At 44.8% G+C, this 18,088-nt stretch overlaps 1 protein-coding gene across 2 annotated transcripts; it reads left to right on the forward strand.

The window, feature by feature from the left end:
- The first annotated feature begins 7,223 nt into the window (after positions 1-7,223).
- Positions 7,224-17,939, forward strand: LOC134532637 (protein arginine N-methyltransferase 6). 2 transcript variants are annotated; one of them, XM_063369279.1, is made up of 6 exons: positions 7,224-7,488; positions 8,529-8,599; positions 8,798-8,912; positions 15,492-15,613; positions 15,955-16,317; positions 16,438-17,939. In XM_063369279.1, exons 1-6 carry the CDS (start codon positions 7,482-7,484, stop codon positions 16,822-16,824), a joined length of 1,065 nt encoding a protein of 354 aa, XP_063225349.1. In that variant the 5' UTR covers positions 7,224-7,481; the 3' UTR covers positions 16,825-17,939. The 2 variants fall into 2 exon arrangements, with proteins under 2 accessions (XP_063225349.1, XP_063225350.1); XM_063369280.1 differs by lacking the exons at positions 7,224-7,488; positions 8,529-8,599; positions 8,798-8,912 and adding an exon at positions 15,052-15,234.
- The last annotated feature ends 149 nt before the right edge of the window (positions 17,940-18,088 follow it).

The following is an 18,088-nucleotide window of genomic DNA, read 5'->3' on the forward strand; positions in this document are numbered from 1 at the left end:
CGCGTTCACCCGTCGCCGGATGCAGTACAGAACGTCCGGGATGTGCGTGTCCCATTGGGCGTGGTCATCCGCGAGCCTCAACCGCAGTTGAACCTTCACCTCTTGGTTGCGTCGTTCCGTGGGGTTCGCGCGGGGGTGGTACACGGGGGTGGTGTGTAGGATTACCCGCCATTTTCTCCCCAGCTGCGCCCACCGGCGCCCGACAAATTGGGTGGCATTGTCCGACAACAGGACCCGGGGGTACCCCCACCTAGGAAAAAACTCCGTTTCCAGGCTGCGTGCAATGGTGCCGGCGCGGATGTTCGCCAGGGGGTAGGCCTCCACCCAACGCGTGTAGCAGTCTGTCACCACCAACAAAAATCTTTTCCCTCGGGGCGTGCGGGGATATGGTCCCATTAGGTCTATGGCGACTGTATGGAATGGCTCGGTGGGCTGCCTGGGTACCTGCTGGGCTGTCCCGTCGGTGCGGCGCGCCTTGTGCCTCTGGCAATGTTTACATCTCCTCACGCAGTCCCGTACAAACTTGTTTACCCCTGGCCAGTAGAACTGTTCCCGCAGATCGCGTCGCGTCTGGTCTGCGCCGGGGTGTCCGGCTAGCCTGTTCACGTGATACATGTCAAACACCTCCCGGCGGGTGGCGGCTGGCGCGAACGTCCGCCATTGGCCAGCTGTCCCCTTAGGTCGCGCCTGCAGTGTCCCGTCCAATACACGGTAGCCTTCACATTCTCCGCTCCCGCAACGGCGCACGATCTCCTGTGTGTCTGTGTCCGTGAGTTGGGCCGCTCGCACGTAGGCGTCTAAGTCATCAAGCTCCGCACCTGGCGGTAATGTCGGTGTGACGTTAAGGTTTAGGGCACACAATGCGGCTTGGGTTGTCGGGGTGCGCGGGGTCCTGGGTATGCGCCCGCTGGGTGGTGGCAAAAGCTCCTCCCACTCCGCATCGTCACAGGCTGTGACGGTGACGTCCGGATCTCGCGACAGCTCGTCCGCTAGTTCGTTCTGTTTTCCCGGTACATGCTCGACTTCGAAATCTAAGGCCTGTAGAAGCATGGCCCAACGCGTCAGCTTCGAACGTCGCCCCTGCATCGTGGCCAGCCATTTGAGACATTGGCTGTCAGTTCTCAGTACGAATTTCTGCCCCTCCAGGTGTGGGCGGTAGCGTCTGAGGGCCCAAACTACGCCTAGACACTCACGCTCGTTCACGCTATACCGCTGCTCGACGTCGCCGAACTTGGCGCTTGCATATTCAATCACCCGAGGCTCGCCGTCGTCGCCGAGTTGTAACAGGATGGCCCCGATGCCCTTCTCGCTCGCGTCTGTTTGTACGATCAGGGGTCTGCCTGGGTCCAGCCGCGCGAGTAAGTGGCACTGTTGAAATCTGCGTTTTAGCTCGTCAAAAGCGTTCTGGGCTTCCACGGTCCACCTGAACGGACGTTTGGGTGACAGCTGTTCTGTCATCGGCGCCGCTACTACCGAGAACTCTGGGACGAAGGCTCGCAGCCAGTTGGCTAGCCCCAAGAACTTTTGCAGTTGCTTGCGCGTGCGTGGGGGCTCCTTGTTGATAATTACACTCAGCTGTTTTTCCGTGGGTCGGTTTCCGTCCGCGTTAACCACTAAGCCCAGGAAATCTAGTTCTGTGGTCCCCAGGTGGCATTTTTCGCGATTGCATGTCAGACCATGGCTCGCCAGGCGTTCCAAGACTAATGCTAAATGATGCGCATGTTCTTCCCACGTCTGAGACCAAACAATTATGTCGTCCAGATACGCGGCCGCAAACTTGCCCGAGTAGTTGTCTAAGACCCGTGTCATCATCCCTTGGAAGGTAGCGGGGGCGTCCTGTAGGCCGAATGGCATCGCGCAAAACTGAAATCTCCGCCCGTCTGGGGCTGTGAACGCCGTCTTGGGTCGGTCCGCCGGACGTATCGGCACCTGCCAATACCCAGATTTTAGGTCGAGGGAAGAAAATATCTTGGCGTTACCCAGGCCTGAAAGTGTGTCGGCCATGTTCAGCAGGGGGGGTGGGGCATTAATTGTCACTCTATTGATAGGTTTGAAATTGACACAGAAGCGTAGTTTCCCGTCTTTTTTTTCTGCCAACACGACCTGGAAATTATACGGACTTTCGCTAGGCTCAATTATCCCGTCATGCAACATGTCCTGAACCTGGTCTAGGATGGTCTGTTTACCAACGTGGCCGTAGCTACCGGGTGGGATAAACATTGGCTCGTGAGGATGGGTCGGGATGGCATGCTCAGCTATGGTGGTATGTTTCAGCGGGTCCGCGGACGCAAACACATTACACTGATGATCGAGGACCTGCTGGATGGTAGCACGAAACTCGGGGGGAACTCCGTGCTGGAACTTGTCGAGACTGACCTGGTTTACTGCTGGTGGAGTAGGCTTACCCAGCCCGTGGATGGTCCGCCGCCCCTGGGTGCCGACGTGGACGCAGCCGGCCCGGATGTCGATGGCTGCGTGCTGCTCGTAGAGCCAGGGTAGCCCCAGAATGACGTCATCACGTAACTGCTCCACCACCAGCGCCGTCGTGACGGACCGTTGGTCCCGCACGTCCACCTCCAGCGTCGCGACGCCCTGGGTGTAGCAGGCGTCCCCCGTGGTAGCCAGCTGGAGTTGGCCCGGGTGGTACTCGAAGTTGTCACGGCCAATCACGCGTGCCGCCACACAGTTGTGGCTGGCGGCGGTGTCAACAAGCGCGTGGACTGCGCGCCCGTTGACAACCACCGGAATGCGCAACAGGTCGGCCTCCGCCGCTCCCACGTGACCCAGGAGAGGCCCCGCCGCCGTAGGTCTGTTGTTGTTAGGTGAGGCGGGGGAGGTGGGCTGTCTTAGCGCGCCGCCCCCTGCCGTCCGTTTCCCGACGGCTGCTGCGCCGCGAAGTCAGGCCGGAACTTGTTCCTCACCGGGCAGTTCTCGTGCCAATGGAACGTGCCTGGTGGACACGTGTGGCACTGAGGTGGTGGGCTGCCGCCGGTAGTCCGTCTCCGCCATGTCAGCTGCGCGTGGCCGCTCGGTCCGGGTTCGTCGCGCCTAGCTTGGTCTCGGGTGGGCGCCGTGTAGGGCACCAGCGCCTTGGTGTCGGCGGGCGTCGTGTCTTCCTGCTTGGTGCTCAGGGTGGCGTGGATCCTGGTCGGTCTGACAGCTCGTAGGTCCTGCTCTAAGACGCGCGCCTGTTGGACGAACTCCTCTGCCGGACGCCGCGTCATCGGGCGTAAATACGGGCGAAATTCCGGGCGCATCAGCTCAACTACCCGCTCCAGCACTCCGGTAGGTTCTCCTCCGGGAAACAGCCGCTTGTACAGACGTATTTTTTTCATGATAAACGCCTCCGCCGCCTCCGTCGCGCCTTGCTCGAGACAATACAGCTCCGTCCGCACTCTCATCTCTGTCTTCACGTCCGCGAATCTGGCCTCGAACAATCTCGCGAACTCGGTCCACGGCATGTCATACTCCTGGACGATCTGCCACCACGTCTTGGCGTCGCCTTTGAGCGCGGTGCTCACCCTGTTCGCCCACTCACACTCCGGCACTCCGTAGCGATTCAGGCGTTCCCGACACGCGTGTACAAATCTCCGCGGATCGTCGCTGGTTCTGCCCGCAAATTCCGGTAGCTCCACGTGTCCTATGAGAGGTACCCTGCTCCGTGGTGTGTCGGCGGCGTCTCTCACCGGGCTGCGGCCTGACGGGCCCGCTATTCTCACGTGGTGGCACCACTGGCACGTGTACCACCCGTCTTGAAAGGAGATTATTTCGGACTTCGCGAGACACGCCGTGTGCTTGAACGCGCGACAGTTCCGGCACCAGCCTCCCTCCCGCGTCTTGCCCTCACACTCCGCATCCGTGCACTTCCCGTGTCCCGCCTCAAACTGATCCGCCCGTTCTGCCTGCTCGTGGTTCGGCTGCGCTTCATACTGTCCTACGCACACGCACGTGTCCGTCCACGAAGAAATCGCCGTCCCGCTCACCTGGCGCGGTCGCGCGCACATAACACAATATAAGCTATTCTTTTGAAACAACTCACTTGCCTTAATCGCGCCCGGATTTTTGTCAAGTCCGTGGTTGTCCGACATGGTCGTGTGGTGGTGAGGCCGGTCGATTGCCCCTCTTCCCTTCGCTACGCGACGCGACGCGGATGGCGGTACACACACACACTGACCTGGCCCGGCTGCTGTTGTCGCGAGGAATGCGGCCACCTGGCTGCTCGCAGCGAATTCCTGGAAGCGCGCGCCCGGCTGGTCACGTGGCCGGCGCGCCAGAGTCCCGCTATGCGCTCCGCGCGAACAATAGTTCCAGCGCGAACTTTAGTTCCGCGCGCTCCGCGTAACAACCGCCTATCTCACACGCTCGTACAGGTCTGGTTTTCGCGGAAGATGTAACTCGCCCCACGCTCTTGGGCGCCATTTGAGGGCTGATCGCGCATTGCCGGTGATTTCGAGATGTTAACTATGGGCGCCACCACGTGGAAGGGCACGTGGACCCGGCGGAGTCTCTCACTCAGGGCGTGACGTAGCCCAAGTGGGGACGAGTTACCAGCCCTTTCTATCCTAGCTACCCAGACCTGGCCCGCTCTAGGCGTCGGGCACGCCACACTCCTAGACTCACTCACCACGTGATTAAATAAGTACTCACTTTATATTTATTCTCCAGATTTAATTTCACTAACACGTCTCTCTACACGCCCGTTACACGTTACACATTACACGGTTAAAAAGCCTGAGGCACGAATCGGTTTAGGTGAAGGCATGGTCCACACACGTGGCCATGCTGCAAAGTATACTTATTACACGGTGATGAAAAAACTCGACTGAGACAATTAATTAATTAAACAGCCCGCTGGCCGAGAGCTGCCCCGAGGATGACGAGCGAAAGAGATTCAGAAATACTTAACGAGACAGAATTACTTGGTCAGTGCAGAACAAAGGTTGAAGTCCCCGGGGTGCTGGCGCGTCTGCTCTCGGTCAGTGATGAAGATCGACTGGGCTGAGCTCATCGCTCGCAGGTGGCAACATGGCGCCCTTCGCGCCAACACAATTACCGTTACTGTATTCTACGACTCCGTGCCCCGGCGAAAGTTGAGTAAATTACAGATAAACATTAAAAATATATAAAAATTACTGACAATGGAAAGTTTGTTACTATTTACTTATTTAATGATAATTCATATAAAAGCATTCCTATCCTCGTCCAAGTCCGTGCCTGTTCGGGTCCGCCCGGGCAACGTCTATAGTTATTTAAGGTAACTTATTTAAATTAAAGAAACACAAGTAAACTACACAGCACTGGGGCGAAGATGGATGAAAACAACAAAAAGGCTTACAATTAATATTAACATAGCAATTTTAGGGATCGCCGCACTGCTTCTAAGCGCCCTCTTGTGGTAGTTCGTGGCGCGCAATTCAAACACACGACTACGTACATGGCGGTACAAATGCCGGGGAAGGGGAGAGGAATGTTGAGGAAACGGAGACTGACTAGGCTCATGGGGCGTAGCCCCGGCTGACGTCAATACAGTTTATAACAGTCACTATAGTTGTAAACAGCATTTGGCTACATGTCAACAGTGATTTGTCATGAAAACATTATTTAATTAGAATTTGGAAACAAATTAATTTTTCTTCTGATAAAAAAATTAATAGCAGAGCTGATAATTACTTGCAATAATTTTCGTAAATATTTAATTACTGTAATCAATTGTTTAATATAGTGAGAAATAAAAGAAAAAGTAAAAATAAAATTGGTTCTAGTTAGTATCGAACCCATGCTATTCTTCTAACCCATGCATTTAAAGATATAAAAACGAATAAGGAAAAAACTTGACTTTTTAAGGCGCAACCTTCATTACAGCCAGGTGCAATGCAAGAGCAATGCATTCTCTATCATCACTTCAACTTATTAATAAATGTAGAAAGATTTTAAGGTATTGTTACATGTTGGGCATTTACCAAGCCCCCAAAAGAATGATAAAAATAGTACACTGGGAAAAATTTTAAAAATTGTAATGGAATTACGAATAAGATCATATTTTATACTAAACTCCCATTTAAAACAATGTTAATCGCTGGTCCGCCTATTACTAGCTCCGATAGTTCGCAGGTCACCGCGAGCTTCACTGCGTGGAAGAGACACACCGAAGAAGGATAGAAAGTTGCCAGACCACTCTAAATGACTGTGACTGTGGCCAAGACATGATCTCAGCTTTAGTTTGTATTAATTTATTTAATATATTAACCACAAATATATTTAATTGTACGACTAATAGTTTTTTATTGCACGACATGCGGGCCCCGAAAGTTTTCGGACCATATTAATTGAAATAATTCAATGCTGCGTACCACACGAGGGCACATATATTTTAATTATGGGGCCAGGCAGTTCTGGACGGCCATGCAGACTGCCTACAGAGCCAAATGCAGAAGGATTCGAAAGGTACAATAATGCAGTTGTGAATTCAGATAACAAATTGTGTTGGGCCTTGAGGGGCGATACACGCCTAGTCTGCTTGAGGTGTAATGGTCAATTGCCTGCGTCTGTGGATTTCGCGCGGCTCCCCATCTCATTTTCCCTCAAAAATGTGCCATTTGCAAAAGAGTAATAATAATGCAGGCCATGGTCTCAATTTAATCGTGTTAAGACAGATAATGGTCAATATATTACATAATTATTTGAATGGTAATATTGTTAAATAATTGTCTAGTTTAACTGTTACAGTAATAATGAAGAACAAATTAACAGTAAATACACTGATCTATTGCAGCTTGTGCGACAATCGATATGTCTGTGGTGGCTGTTGTTCGTAGAATTACACTCACTTTTCTAGCACTGCGCAGGGTGCGTTTGGGTCGCACACGCTCTGGAGAGGCGTTGATGTTCCAAAGCGGGTTGTGCAGATTATATGAGCACCAACGGTTGGCGTCAATATTAAGTAGCTATGTTTTGATTTCATTTTCTTAATGAACATTTTAACTACAATCGTTAGTAAAAGCAGACTAGAGCAGCTAATACAAATATAAACAAACATTCGCCATAATCAAATGTTAAAATTATTTTAAAAAATTAGGTGGAAAATACTTAATGTCTGGCAATTAATGCTTAATCTGTATCCTTTCCTAATTTCAGTGTCAAGAATTTCGCCTCGTAGTTAAATCATTATTATAAAGCTACATTTGGAATATAAACCTCCTACCCAGTATTTTTTCTTGCTATTAGTTATCGGTCCAAATTAAAGATAGCGTTACATTGCTCGCAAAATATGGCTATAGTTTCCAACTTCAATACGTAACATCCAAGCCTTGCGTAACATCTCTTACTATGAGCGTTGAATGTTGCGTTGAATGGAGTTGTATTCTGCAATTTCAAAAACTCATTATATACCCCTTGCAAGAAAAGTATCCGGTTTTAAGTTTAAGAGGCTTTTGGTGTAGTTTTTACGTGGTGTGCTCTATGGTCTAAGACTCGGGCGCTTAATGCGAGGTAAATGAATATTATTAGGTTTTTGACTTATAAACTGGGGAGGGTTTATATACCGATACCTTAACTATATTAATTACGTAATTAACACTCCATCATTTTTACGGGACAAGCGCGGAAAAATGGGGGTTTTGGGCGGGGATCTCTCACATGCTTGTTTTGTACAAACTACAGCTGTATCCGAATACTAACCTATTGGATCCTTAGCCAAGGGCTCCACTAAAAGTGCATCGTACTGAACGGGAATATCTTAGCTTTGCTTCCGAACTCTCACAAGAAATGCCGATGGAACCCATATGCATTCACTAAATGTTGATAAGAGTATAGTTAAAATGTTTTCCTGTTAGGTTTTTACTACTATTCCCATGACTTGACTTATGTGTACTCCTCTCTGCACTTCTGGGACAGGTTCCAATGAGCATAAATTTTACTACACAAAGCCCAGGATGAGATGTTAAGCACAATATTGGTGCAGCTACATTCATTGTGAACTGTCCTTTTTTAAGTTCTGGTTGTAGGCTTATGCCGTTGACTAAGAAAAATTATTAGGTTTCAATAGAATAATATAATGTAAACATGTTTTTGTGAGTAATGAATTGTCACAGTTTATTTTACATTAGATTCTGAAGTAGCTGCATACATCATTCTCACATGTACAATTAATCAATTATTTGGTAACCATGCAAAGATTATTGTCAAAAAGATACTAATCCTACTCCCTGAAATTGTAAAAGCCATGCTTAAAAATACAATGAATTCATTATCTACTGGTCTACTGGAAAGTACTCGAAGTTGATCAGACCAATTATTTAGTACGTGGCAGCGGTGTTACGTGGAGCATAGGCCATCACAGATGGTTAACCGTGCAGCTACACAGCTCTTGCCATGGTGTGCTTTATTTTCTATTAGCATAGCTGAGACAGCAATTTCTCAGAAACCAGTAGAAAATTTGAAAGACTGTTTTCAGGGTAAATAAAGACACCTCAAAAGCACAACACTTGGAACTTGATTTAATTTTTTTTCACTGTTTGTTGCTGTTATAGAGAACGGGGTAGTGCTCCTCTCATCTATGGAGCCACCAGAAGATTATTTCAAAAGCTATGAAGATCTGGCGGTAAGCACACACTCATGTACATTGACGTGAATTTGTCATTTTATAAAATGTCAAGCTTAACTTACAATCAGAGAACTCTGTGAGAAATCTGGCAGTTCTCCACATTCAGTGTTGTAAGTTGTCAACTGATACGGTTTTGAATGGGCAGCAGGGTCCTTGCCAGTCGCAGGTGTCTAAACACGGCTCCACATGTTGCAGGTACACAGACTGATGCTGGATGACTCGGCACGCATCGATGCCTACAAGCATGCAATCGACGCCATCAAGGACTTCCTGGTTGGCCGTGTCGTCATGGATGTAGGGGCCGGCACAGGTCACCTCTTGCTTGCATCCAGTCTCCTTTAACTTGTCGCAGTCACTGGTCGTGTATCCCCCCCCCCCCTCCCTCCTCACTATTAACTTTTTTCGGCATTTGGTTGCTACTCACTTGCCATTGAGGTATTTTTTAAAATTTAAATAGAATTGATAAAAAAAAAATAGAATTAATCTTTGTTTTATTGTAAAAGATTAGAGTAGAAGTAAATTAAAAATAATTAAAACCAACTTAATGGATGAATACAAATTAATATAGCCACATGTGAACCATGTTGTGAGCGAGTGGGCAAGTCTTACTCACCATGTCTACTTTGATAGAGGAAAGTGCCAAACCTCCCTCCGGCTCTTCTTCGCCCTACACAATCGCAGACCTACAATCATTTCATGTGGCACTTAACTATTGACTGCTTACTTGTGATAATCTGTCAATAATTTTTTCTCACACAATGCCTTATTAACAGGCACACAATACTATTTACCATACATTTTTTGTTGTTGATTGCATTGCTCATGTGCTTATTTCCTTAATTTTACTTGTGTTTGAACTTGTGAAACCGTGAAAAGCAACATCTGTGCAGGGTTGCTACAAAGCTATGGGTTCGACCCCACAGATGTAGACATTTCACATTTAAATGGACAATATCAGAAGCTTTGCTTGACGTATTCTTACACTTCACATTGAGATCATTGAAGGGAGTCGAATGACTTGCAGCAGATTCAGTCACCTTTAAAACATATATTATAATGGTATTTAAAAAAAAAAAAATCAAACCAGTTCCAGTGGCTGCAAATTGCAACTTTTACTCTTTTATACGAGATGTGATCAAAAAATATGGTGAATGATTTTACTATGAACAGAGTAATAAGCTTACCTCAAATTTGAACTAATCACCTTTAAGTTACTCTCCTTGGTTAGCGATGAACTTATTCTAACGTTGATGCCATGACTGGAAGAATTATTGGAATGCTTCTTTCGGAAGGGTCTTCAGCTGCTGGGTCATGCACCACTCAGTGTCAAAATGTTTTTCTTCTAGCACTGTTTTTATTTTGGGAAAAGCCAGATGTCACATGGTGTTAAATCTGGAGAGTAAGGAGGATGTATACAGACAGAAACCTTTTATTTGGCCAAAAACTTGCGGTTCAGGAGCGTGGTGCGGCACGGCTTATTGTCGTAATGAAGCAAGAAGCAGTAAGCCCATTTTTCTGATCTCTTTCTCGTTCTCCATACATTGTTTTGCAAACATTGCATTTCGCCCTAGTAATATTTGTAGTTTACAGTTTTTTTCTGTGGTACAAACTCTGATTGCAGCATGCTAACTATAGGGAAAAAAACAATTAGTATGACCGTGACGTTTGACTTTTCTTGACAGGTGTTCTTAGGGTGAGAAGAGCCACTTAGTTTTCATAGGGAACTCTGAATTTTCATCTCAGGATCATAGCTATACACCTAATTGTCAGCTCCAGTTATTGTTTTGGTCATGAAGTCCCGATCTGCATCAAGACAATGCTTCCATGAAAACTGACAGAATTTTCTGTGTGTTCCTTAGTCCAAAGTCTGGGAACAAATTTTACACTCACTCTTCTCATTTGTCAATTATCATTTAAAATTCTTTGCTCTGAATCATTCAAGATGTTTAGTTCTTCGATAATGCATGATAGGATAGACATATGGTGCACATGACCTCACTCTTTTGGCTCTGGAAGCCGACTGACAAGTCTCAACTTGTTCAAACTTGACACTGACTATCTCAACGGATCAGGCTATTGGGCTAATTGCTTCAAATAGATGTTGCGTCAGCAGTTGCTATAAAAATTCATTTACTATATTTTTTGATCACATCTTATACATGTCAAGGTAAACCACTATGCAGGGCCGGCGCCAGGCCCATGCGGCACATGCGGCCGCATGTGGCGCCACGCGGGCAGTGGCGCCAACGGAGCTATCGGAAAAAAAATTACAAAAAAATTTTAATTTATTTGAGCAAAATAGTTTTATAAATAAATAAACGCCATGAACATGATTATAATTTTATAAAAGCTAGAGTGTTTCTGTTTGCTAATACAGCAATATGCGAGCATCGGTGGTGATGCGATGGCGATGACTCATGTGGTGGTGGTGCGCGCCGCGCGGTGCTTCCCTGCTTTCCTGTCACAACGTGAAGCCCTCCCCACCCTCCTCCCGCTGCCCCCGACCCACCGTAAGTGCCTGCTCACTGCACCGCTCAGTCTCAGTGCTAGTGCTATCTGTCAACTCGACAAGTGAATGCACACGCCACTGTCCAGTTTGATATTATTATTGTGGTGGTATCATGGCGGACAAGAAGAAACCTACGGGTACTTTTTATAGAAAAAGAAAAAAGGACATGGAAAGAGAAAACGAAAAACAGGCGAAAGCAATGAGTAAATTTTTTGTTAGATCTGAAGTTGGCTCTTCCGTAGAGTCTGAGTCTCATAAGAACGACACCGCAGAACAACAAACAATGCAGGTAAGAGAGCAATTATTATATTTATCTGTACTTTTAAACTAAACGAAAAATTAAGTTTTCTCCATCTTACTTACAAATTTTCTCAACTTTTGTTGTGCATTTTCTATGGGATGATTTAGTATCCAACATGTGTTACACGTGTTTCAGGATTCTGATTCCGAGGAAACTTTGGTTATTCCATTACCCAAATCATCTAGACCAACTGTTCAAATTGAATCTGAGAACATCGAACAACATCCACTGCAGGTAAATTTGAATATATTTTAGGTGCTTTTTGTTCAATTGTTTCTATATTTGGTAAGTAGCCGATCATGAAATCGTAGCTTATAGCACACCATTAAGGGAGGATGAACAAAAATTATTTTTTCAAAATTCGTTTTTAACTTTATTATTAATGTTAATCCAAATCAAAAAACGATGTAAAATTATCACAACAATTTTTATATTATTACACATACTTAAAGTGCTGATTTTGACCCTCTCGGTTTCCGACTAGACTTCTAACAAACATTTACAAACAGCTGTTTTAATAGAGTGGCGGGGGGTTTTGTTTTGTTATTGTGTAGCGCGGGCGAGATGACTGACTTCCCTCCCTGATCGCGAGCAAAGCCTAAAATTGATCCTAACCATATACTTTTTTTTATTTGTAGTTTTACAAGTTACGAATTACGTGCGTTCCCTTGCGTTCCGGCACTCTTGGGAGGTAAGGGAACGCCGTTATGTTGCGTTCCCACTGAAATTAACCACTGTGTTGATGTGTTTTCAGGATTTTCATCTCAAGGAAAACAGGAACGATCTTGACGACTGTGGAGAATGGCCGGCTAAAATCACCGATGACATCCGTCAAGTTCTCGTCGAGAAAGGCCCTGTGCAGGTTAAACATTTTAAATTTCCTGTTGACCATAAATCTGGCAGATGCTTCACAGTTGCCAATTATAAACAAAAATTGTCAAATGGAGAAGAAATCGACAGAGAATGGCTCGTGTACTCAAAATCGAAAAATTCAGTATTTTGTTTCTTTTGTAAACTCTTCAGTAATGAAGTTATATCTGTTTCTGGAACAGAGGGTTACTCTGATTGGCAAAACATGTCAACATTCTTACGCCAACACGAAAAGTCACCTCATCATATAACAGCTGCCATTTCTTATCGAGAACTTTCCCAGAGATTGAAGTCAGGGAAAACCATTGACGACGAAAACCAACGCATCATAAAATCAGAAACAGAGCATTGGTATGAAGTTTTGAAGCGACTTCTTACTGTAGTGCAGTTCTTTGGAGCTCAAGGATTAGCTTTTCGTGGCACTAATGATAAGATTTTCCAAGAAAATAACGGAAACTTTTTGAAACTAGTGGAGCACATTTCCAGATTTGACGCTGTTCTCTCTGAACATCTTCGCAGGATAACTTCGAAAGAAACTCATGTACACTATTTAAGCAAAGAGATACAAAATGAGTTCATAGATGTACTTGCTCGTAAAGTTAATGAATTCATCTTAAGTGAATTGCATAAAGCTACCTACTATTCCATCATTCTTGACTGTACACCTGACGTTAGCCACCAAGAACAGATGACTCTAGTAGTCAGATTTGTTCACGCTATACCAGGAGAAAACGCAATAATCAAAGAATACTTCCTTGGGTTTCTGCAAGCGCTTGATACATCTGGAGAAGGACTAACAGCTCTTTTGTTGGATGAGTTGTCAAAAAGAGGAATAGCTTTAAACAACATGCGAGGCCAGGGGTATGATAACGGGTCTAACATGAAGGGAAAACATGGGGTTCAAAAAAGGATCCTAGACCTCAACCCAAGAGCCTTCTTTGTCCCTTGTGGAAGTCACTCACTAAACCTAGTAGTAAACGACGCTGCTCTTTCCTGTACTGTAGCCGTGAACTTTTTCAGTAACGTTCAAGAGATTTATAACTATTTTTCGGCATCCATCCATAGATGGGACATATTGAAACATCACGTAACAAATTTAACAGTAAAACCTTTAAGTGAAACCCAATGGGAAAGTAGGATTGACGCTCTTGAACCTCTGCGCTACCATATTGATGAAATATACGACGCTGTTTACGCAGCCTCTACTGATGCCAAGATTGATGTTTTTGGAAAAAATACAGCCACTGGTATTGCCAAAAAAATAACAGATTTTCGGTTCCTTTGTTGCTTGATCACATGGTATGAGGTTTTGTTCAAAATAAATTTGGTAAGCAAAACCCTTCAGGCAAAAGAAGTCAACCTGCAGAGTGCCATGACCCTAATTGAAAGCGTAAAGTCGTTTTTGATCAAATTGAGAACAGAAAATGGATTTAATAATGTTGTTACAGACGCAAAGGAGTTGGCTGATACACTCGGAATCAGCTCTGAGTTTCCTAATGAAACGGTAGTAAGGGCAAGAAAGGTTAAACGTCAATTTTTGTATGAAGGTGTCGATGAACCAATTAAGACAGAGACAGGAAAAGATTCTTTCAAAATAAATTTCTTTTTTGTGATTCTCGATACAGCCATCAGTTCATTGTCCGAGAGATTTGATCTTATGCACAACCATAGCCAACATTTCCAATTTCTTTATGACTTGAAAAAATTAGAAAATGGTGAAGAAAAAACTATCAAAGGAAATTGTCAACGTTTGAGCGAAGTACTGATGAAAGAGACATTAACGCAGAAGATCTTTTTAAGGAAATATCAATATTAATTCCAATGTTGTCACAAGAAGAGAGCTCCCCTCACACAACACTGAGCTATCTCACAACAAACAGATTAATAGACATATTTCCAAATGTTTTCATCGCGTTGAGGATTCTACTAACATTACCAATATCAGTGGCCAGTGGAGAAAGGAGCTTCTCAAAACTAAAAAGAATAAAAAACTACCTTCGATCTAGCATTTCACAAGAACGTCTTAGTGGTCTTGCCACATTGGCCATTGAAAATGAAATATTGAACACAATAGATACAGATACGATTTTAAAGGATTTTGCAAAAGCTAAATCAAGAAAGAAAGGTTTTCTGAAGTAGAACACTGCTGATGAACGAGTGTAGTTAGGAAGTTATGAGTATGTTGATGATGATGACCTTATTAATTGTTTTGTTATTGACTGTTCAAGAAACTGTAAATAAAATAAGATAGTTGTATCATAAATTTTTAGTCTTTATTTCCTTTGTTTTTATTACTACAGTAGGCTAGTGTGTATAAGTATATATATATATGTGCGTTTGCACCAATATATGAAGTCACTAATATGTGTGTGTGTGTGTGTGTGTGTGTATATATATATATATATATATATATATGCGCCAAATCCAGATCTCGCATGTGCCGAAAAAACTCCTTGCACCGGCCCTGCCACTATGCATCCCAGTTCATTGATAATGTAACCAGCTGGACACCAGGCAACAAGAAGAATGTTTGCCGATTACTGAGTAATCTTTCAACACTGAGCAATCTTTCAACACTGAGCAGGACAGTTATTAAACCCAAGACAAATAAGACAAGTTGTGTGTTGGTTCATACTGTGTAACAGGTATTGGTGAAAGAGCAAGTTCGTTCTTGTATCATAGTTGTTACTGATAAAGTTTAAATATCTAATATCTGTGATATATTTGATTTGTCAATAAGTGGAAGGTGATAGTTTCATGCCATTGCTTATGAAGATCAGAAAATATAACACAAGCGGTGTTTATTTTTTAAAAAATTTATTTTAAACATACATGTGTTGCAGTGCTGCTGGTTGAGGAGACAGGAGAGAATCAGGGAAGTTCACCTATAATTACCCGATGTGCAGATGTCTGGGATTGAACCAAACTCTAAACCACTCAGAGTTGCAGTCAGTAAGAATCACGAAAAATAAAGGAATTAATTTGTTATAAAAAATTTGGCATAAAATGTTAATCTTTAATTTGGCCATTCCTAATATTTAATATAATAGATGCAAACAGGCGTCATTGCTTTACGACCCACTCCGTATCGCTGGCGAGATCAACATGCCTTCGTAAGGTCTCGCTGGTAGTAGTGTGAGTGGCATCGTTGCAGAATGCAACAGTCGTTTGCTTGCTCGTTGGAAGAAAGGGAACTACCCGTGTTGCAGGAATCTTGTCAATGCTGTGTGCCCAAGCGGGTGCGAGGAAGGTGTATGCAGTGGAGGCGTCCGGGATTGCGTCCGTCGCTAGCCGGCTGGTGGAAGCCAACAACTTGTCGCATGTCGTTCAGGTAAAAGAACAGATATGCAGCTGTGTTTGACTGTGATGGTCAGTCATTACAAACCTGTCCCACAGTCACCATCATCTGTGTATGGATGGTAGGAAATAATTGTGGTTTTATGGTCTACAGCAGAGTGAAGTAGAATACCTTTTCCCCACCCTCCTACTCATACCTCCCTATTTTCCTATATTTATTCTTATTTCTGAGGTTAGCTAGTGGCCAAACAACTTAACTTCGTAATTTCTTTCACCACTATTTCACAAAATTTTACTAAGCAACCTGGAGACCAGGAAGAGTACTTGTCTTGACAGCCTTTTACTAAACAGGCAACATCTTCCATTGTGTCGCAGGTGCTGCAAAGCAAAGTAGAGGAGTTAGAGCTGCCTGAAGGAGAGAAGGTGGACGCCATAGTATCAGAGTGGATGGGCTTCTACCTGCTGCACGAGAGCATGCTGGACTCTGTGCTGGTCGCCAGAGACCGTTTCCTAGCGCCGGGAGGCAAGATTCTGCCCGAAATGGCAACGCTGGTAGCCTGCCCCTGCAGTCTTCCGCGCTACCATTCTCATTGGCGGGAAGATTTCTACGGTCTTGACCTGTCTCTTTTCGGAGAGCTGGAACGCTCATCTCGAGGCACCCAACCTCTTGTTACTGACGTGCATCCTGAGGACCTGTTGGCAGAGCCCATAACCATCTGGCAGTTGGACTTGCAGCAGGTAAGACCTCGGAGCCCGTCACCCTCAGACAGTTGGCACTACACCTTGACTTGGTCTTGGACTGAAGTTGTCTCTTCAGTGGAATACATATTTTTATCGACATGTGTTTTTTTGTTCCAGGCAAAGTGTGCAGACCTGGACTGTCTGCGTGATCGACGCGTGGTACTTTTGAACCGTGAGGGCAGCTTCGAAGGTCTGTGCCTGTGGTTCGAGTGCCGTTTCCCGGGGCAGGGCGGAGTGCTGTCGACTGGGCCGGCTGCCCCGCGCACCCACTGGCAGCAGACTGCGCTGGTGCTGCCCAGCACACACCCCGTGGAGGCGTTTGAGTGTGTGGCATGGGAGCTGGTCCTGGCGAGGAGTAGCGATGACACACGACACTACAACATCCAGCTGTCCTTGCTGGACCCCGACACAGAACCACATCCAATACCCTGCGACTGTATTGCCTCGCGCTGCGCCCTGATTGGTTGCGTGGTGGAACAGTACCAGAAAACGCATCACAATTAAGCTGACATACACTCCTATCACGGTAATCAAATAAATCAAAGTTGAAAAATTCATTGGTACAATTGTGCTTTAACATTGAGCATGGGCGCGAAGGCTCTGACCAGTCACCATTGTGTGCTTAATCCACCGAGGCAGGCTTCTCACCACACCATTGGATTCATTGTTTTTTTACTTTTACTTGTTTGTTTATATTATCATCTAATTACTTTTATGTACATCCTCGGTACCTGTCTTTGGTGGAAGACTATTATATAATCAATATTGGCAAATGCTACATATAAGAATAGATGCAAATTTGAGTCTGAAATTTAAGGGTTGCTAGAGCACATGTTGGCGATCTGTACAAAATAAAAGTTTTGTGTACCACTGCTTAGACAGTGATAGTTGCATAAACGGCTGTTAGGGTACTGGCGGCAATAGGCAGACATTTCCTGTCACTGTCAGTTGTAAGTTGGCTACTATGCAGCATAAGGCTTACTGTGTTCTTGAGTTTGCAAGAAGTAAGTCCACTGTAACTGCAGCAAGCATTTCGTCACCAACTAGGAAAAGAGCATAAACTGTTGATTTAAACAATTTCAACAAACTGGATGTCTCTGCAAAATAAAAAAACCCAAGCTGTTTGCGTGTGTCAGATGATGATGTTAGACGAATAGAAGACAGTTTAGTTCGTAGTCCAAGAAAGTCAACCAATAGAGTTAGCAGAGAACTAGGAATTCCCCAATGAACCGTGTGGCGAGTTTTGAGATGGCATTTGCTGTGCAAGTCCTACAGCGCACAACTTGTGCAGGCTCTCCTTAAGAATGATGAAGAATAGCCTATTGGATTTTGTGGTGATGTGCTAGAAATGGAGAATGACACATTTCTATGACGCTTAATTTTTAACGATGCTACATTCTACTATATTGGTGGAAAACGTTATGTAATGTCATGACATGCTGGCATGCTTATTTTTAAGAATAGTATAATATTGTGGAGCAGAATTTTATGTAAATTTCTTTTAATAATTTTCAAAGTTTATATAATGGCTTTTGCTTTTACATGCCAGTGTACTACCATATTTTGAGATTCATATTTGTTAAAGAAAATAAATGTGCTCATTGTTTGAAAAAAATAAATCTTTTATTTTTCTATTTGGACTCTAATATCCTTTGTTTCCAAAAAATTGTTTGCTCTGCTATTTTGGAATTTAAAATAGTTTTGACACACCACTGTTAGAGAGGAAAATTTCTTATCAAACAGCGACAAAGTATTCATAGTAGCCAGT

The sequence above is a fragment of the Bacillus rossius genome, chromosome 6, assembly GCF_032445375.1.
Source record: "Bacillus rossius redtenbacheri isolate Brsri chromosome 6, Brsri_v3, whole genome shotgun sequence".
NCBI lineage: Eukaryota > Metazoa > Arthropoda > Insecta > Phasmatodea > Bacillidae > Bacillus > Bacillus rossius.

Excerpts from the sequence above, each read along its gene's own strand:
- LOC134532637 (XM_063369279.1), top strand. Across the intron at positions 8,913-15,491 it reads GGATGTAGGGGCCGGCACAG|GAATCTTGTCAATGCTGTGT; the intron begins GTCACCTCTTGC and ends CCCGTGTTGCAG. Across the intron at positions 16,318-16,437 it reads GGCAGTTGGACTTGCAGCAG|GCAAAGTGTGCAGACCTGGA; the intron begins GTAAGACCTCGG and ends TTTTTGTTCCAG.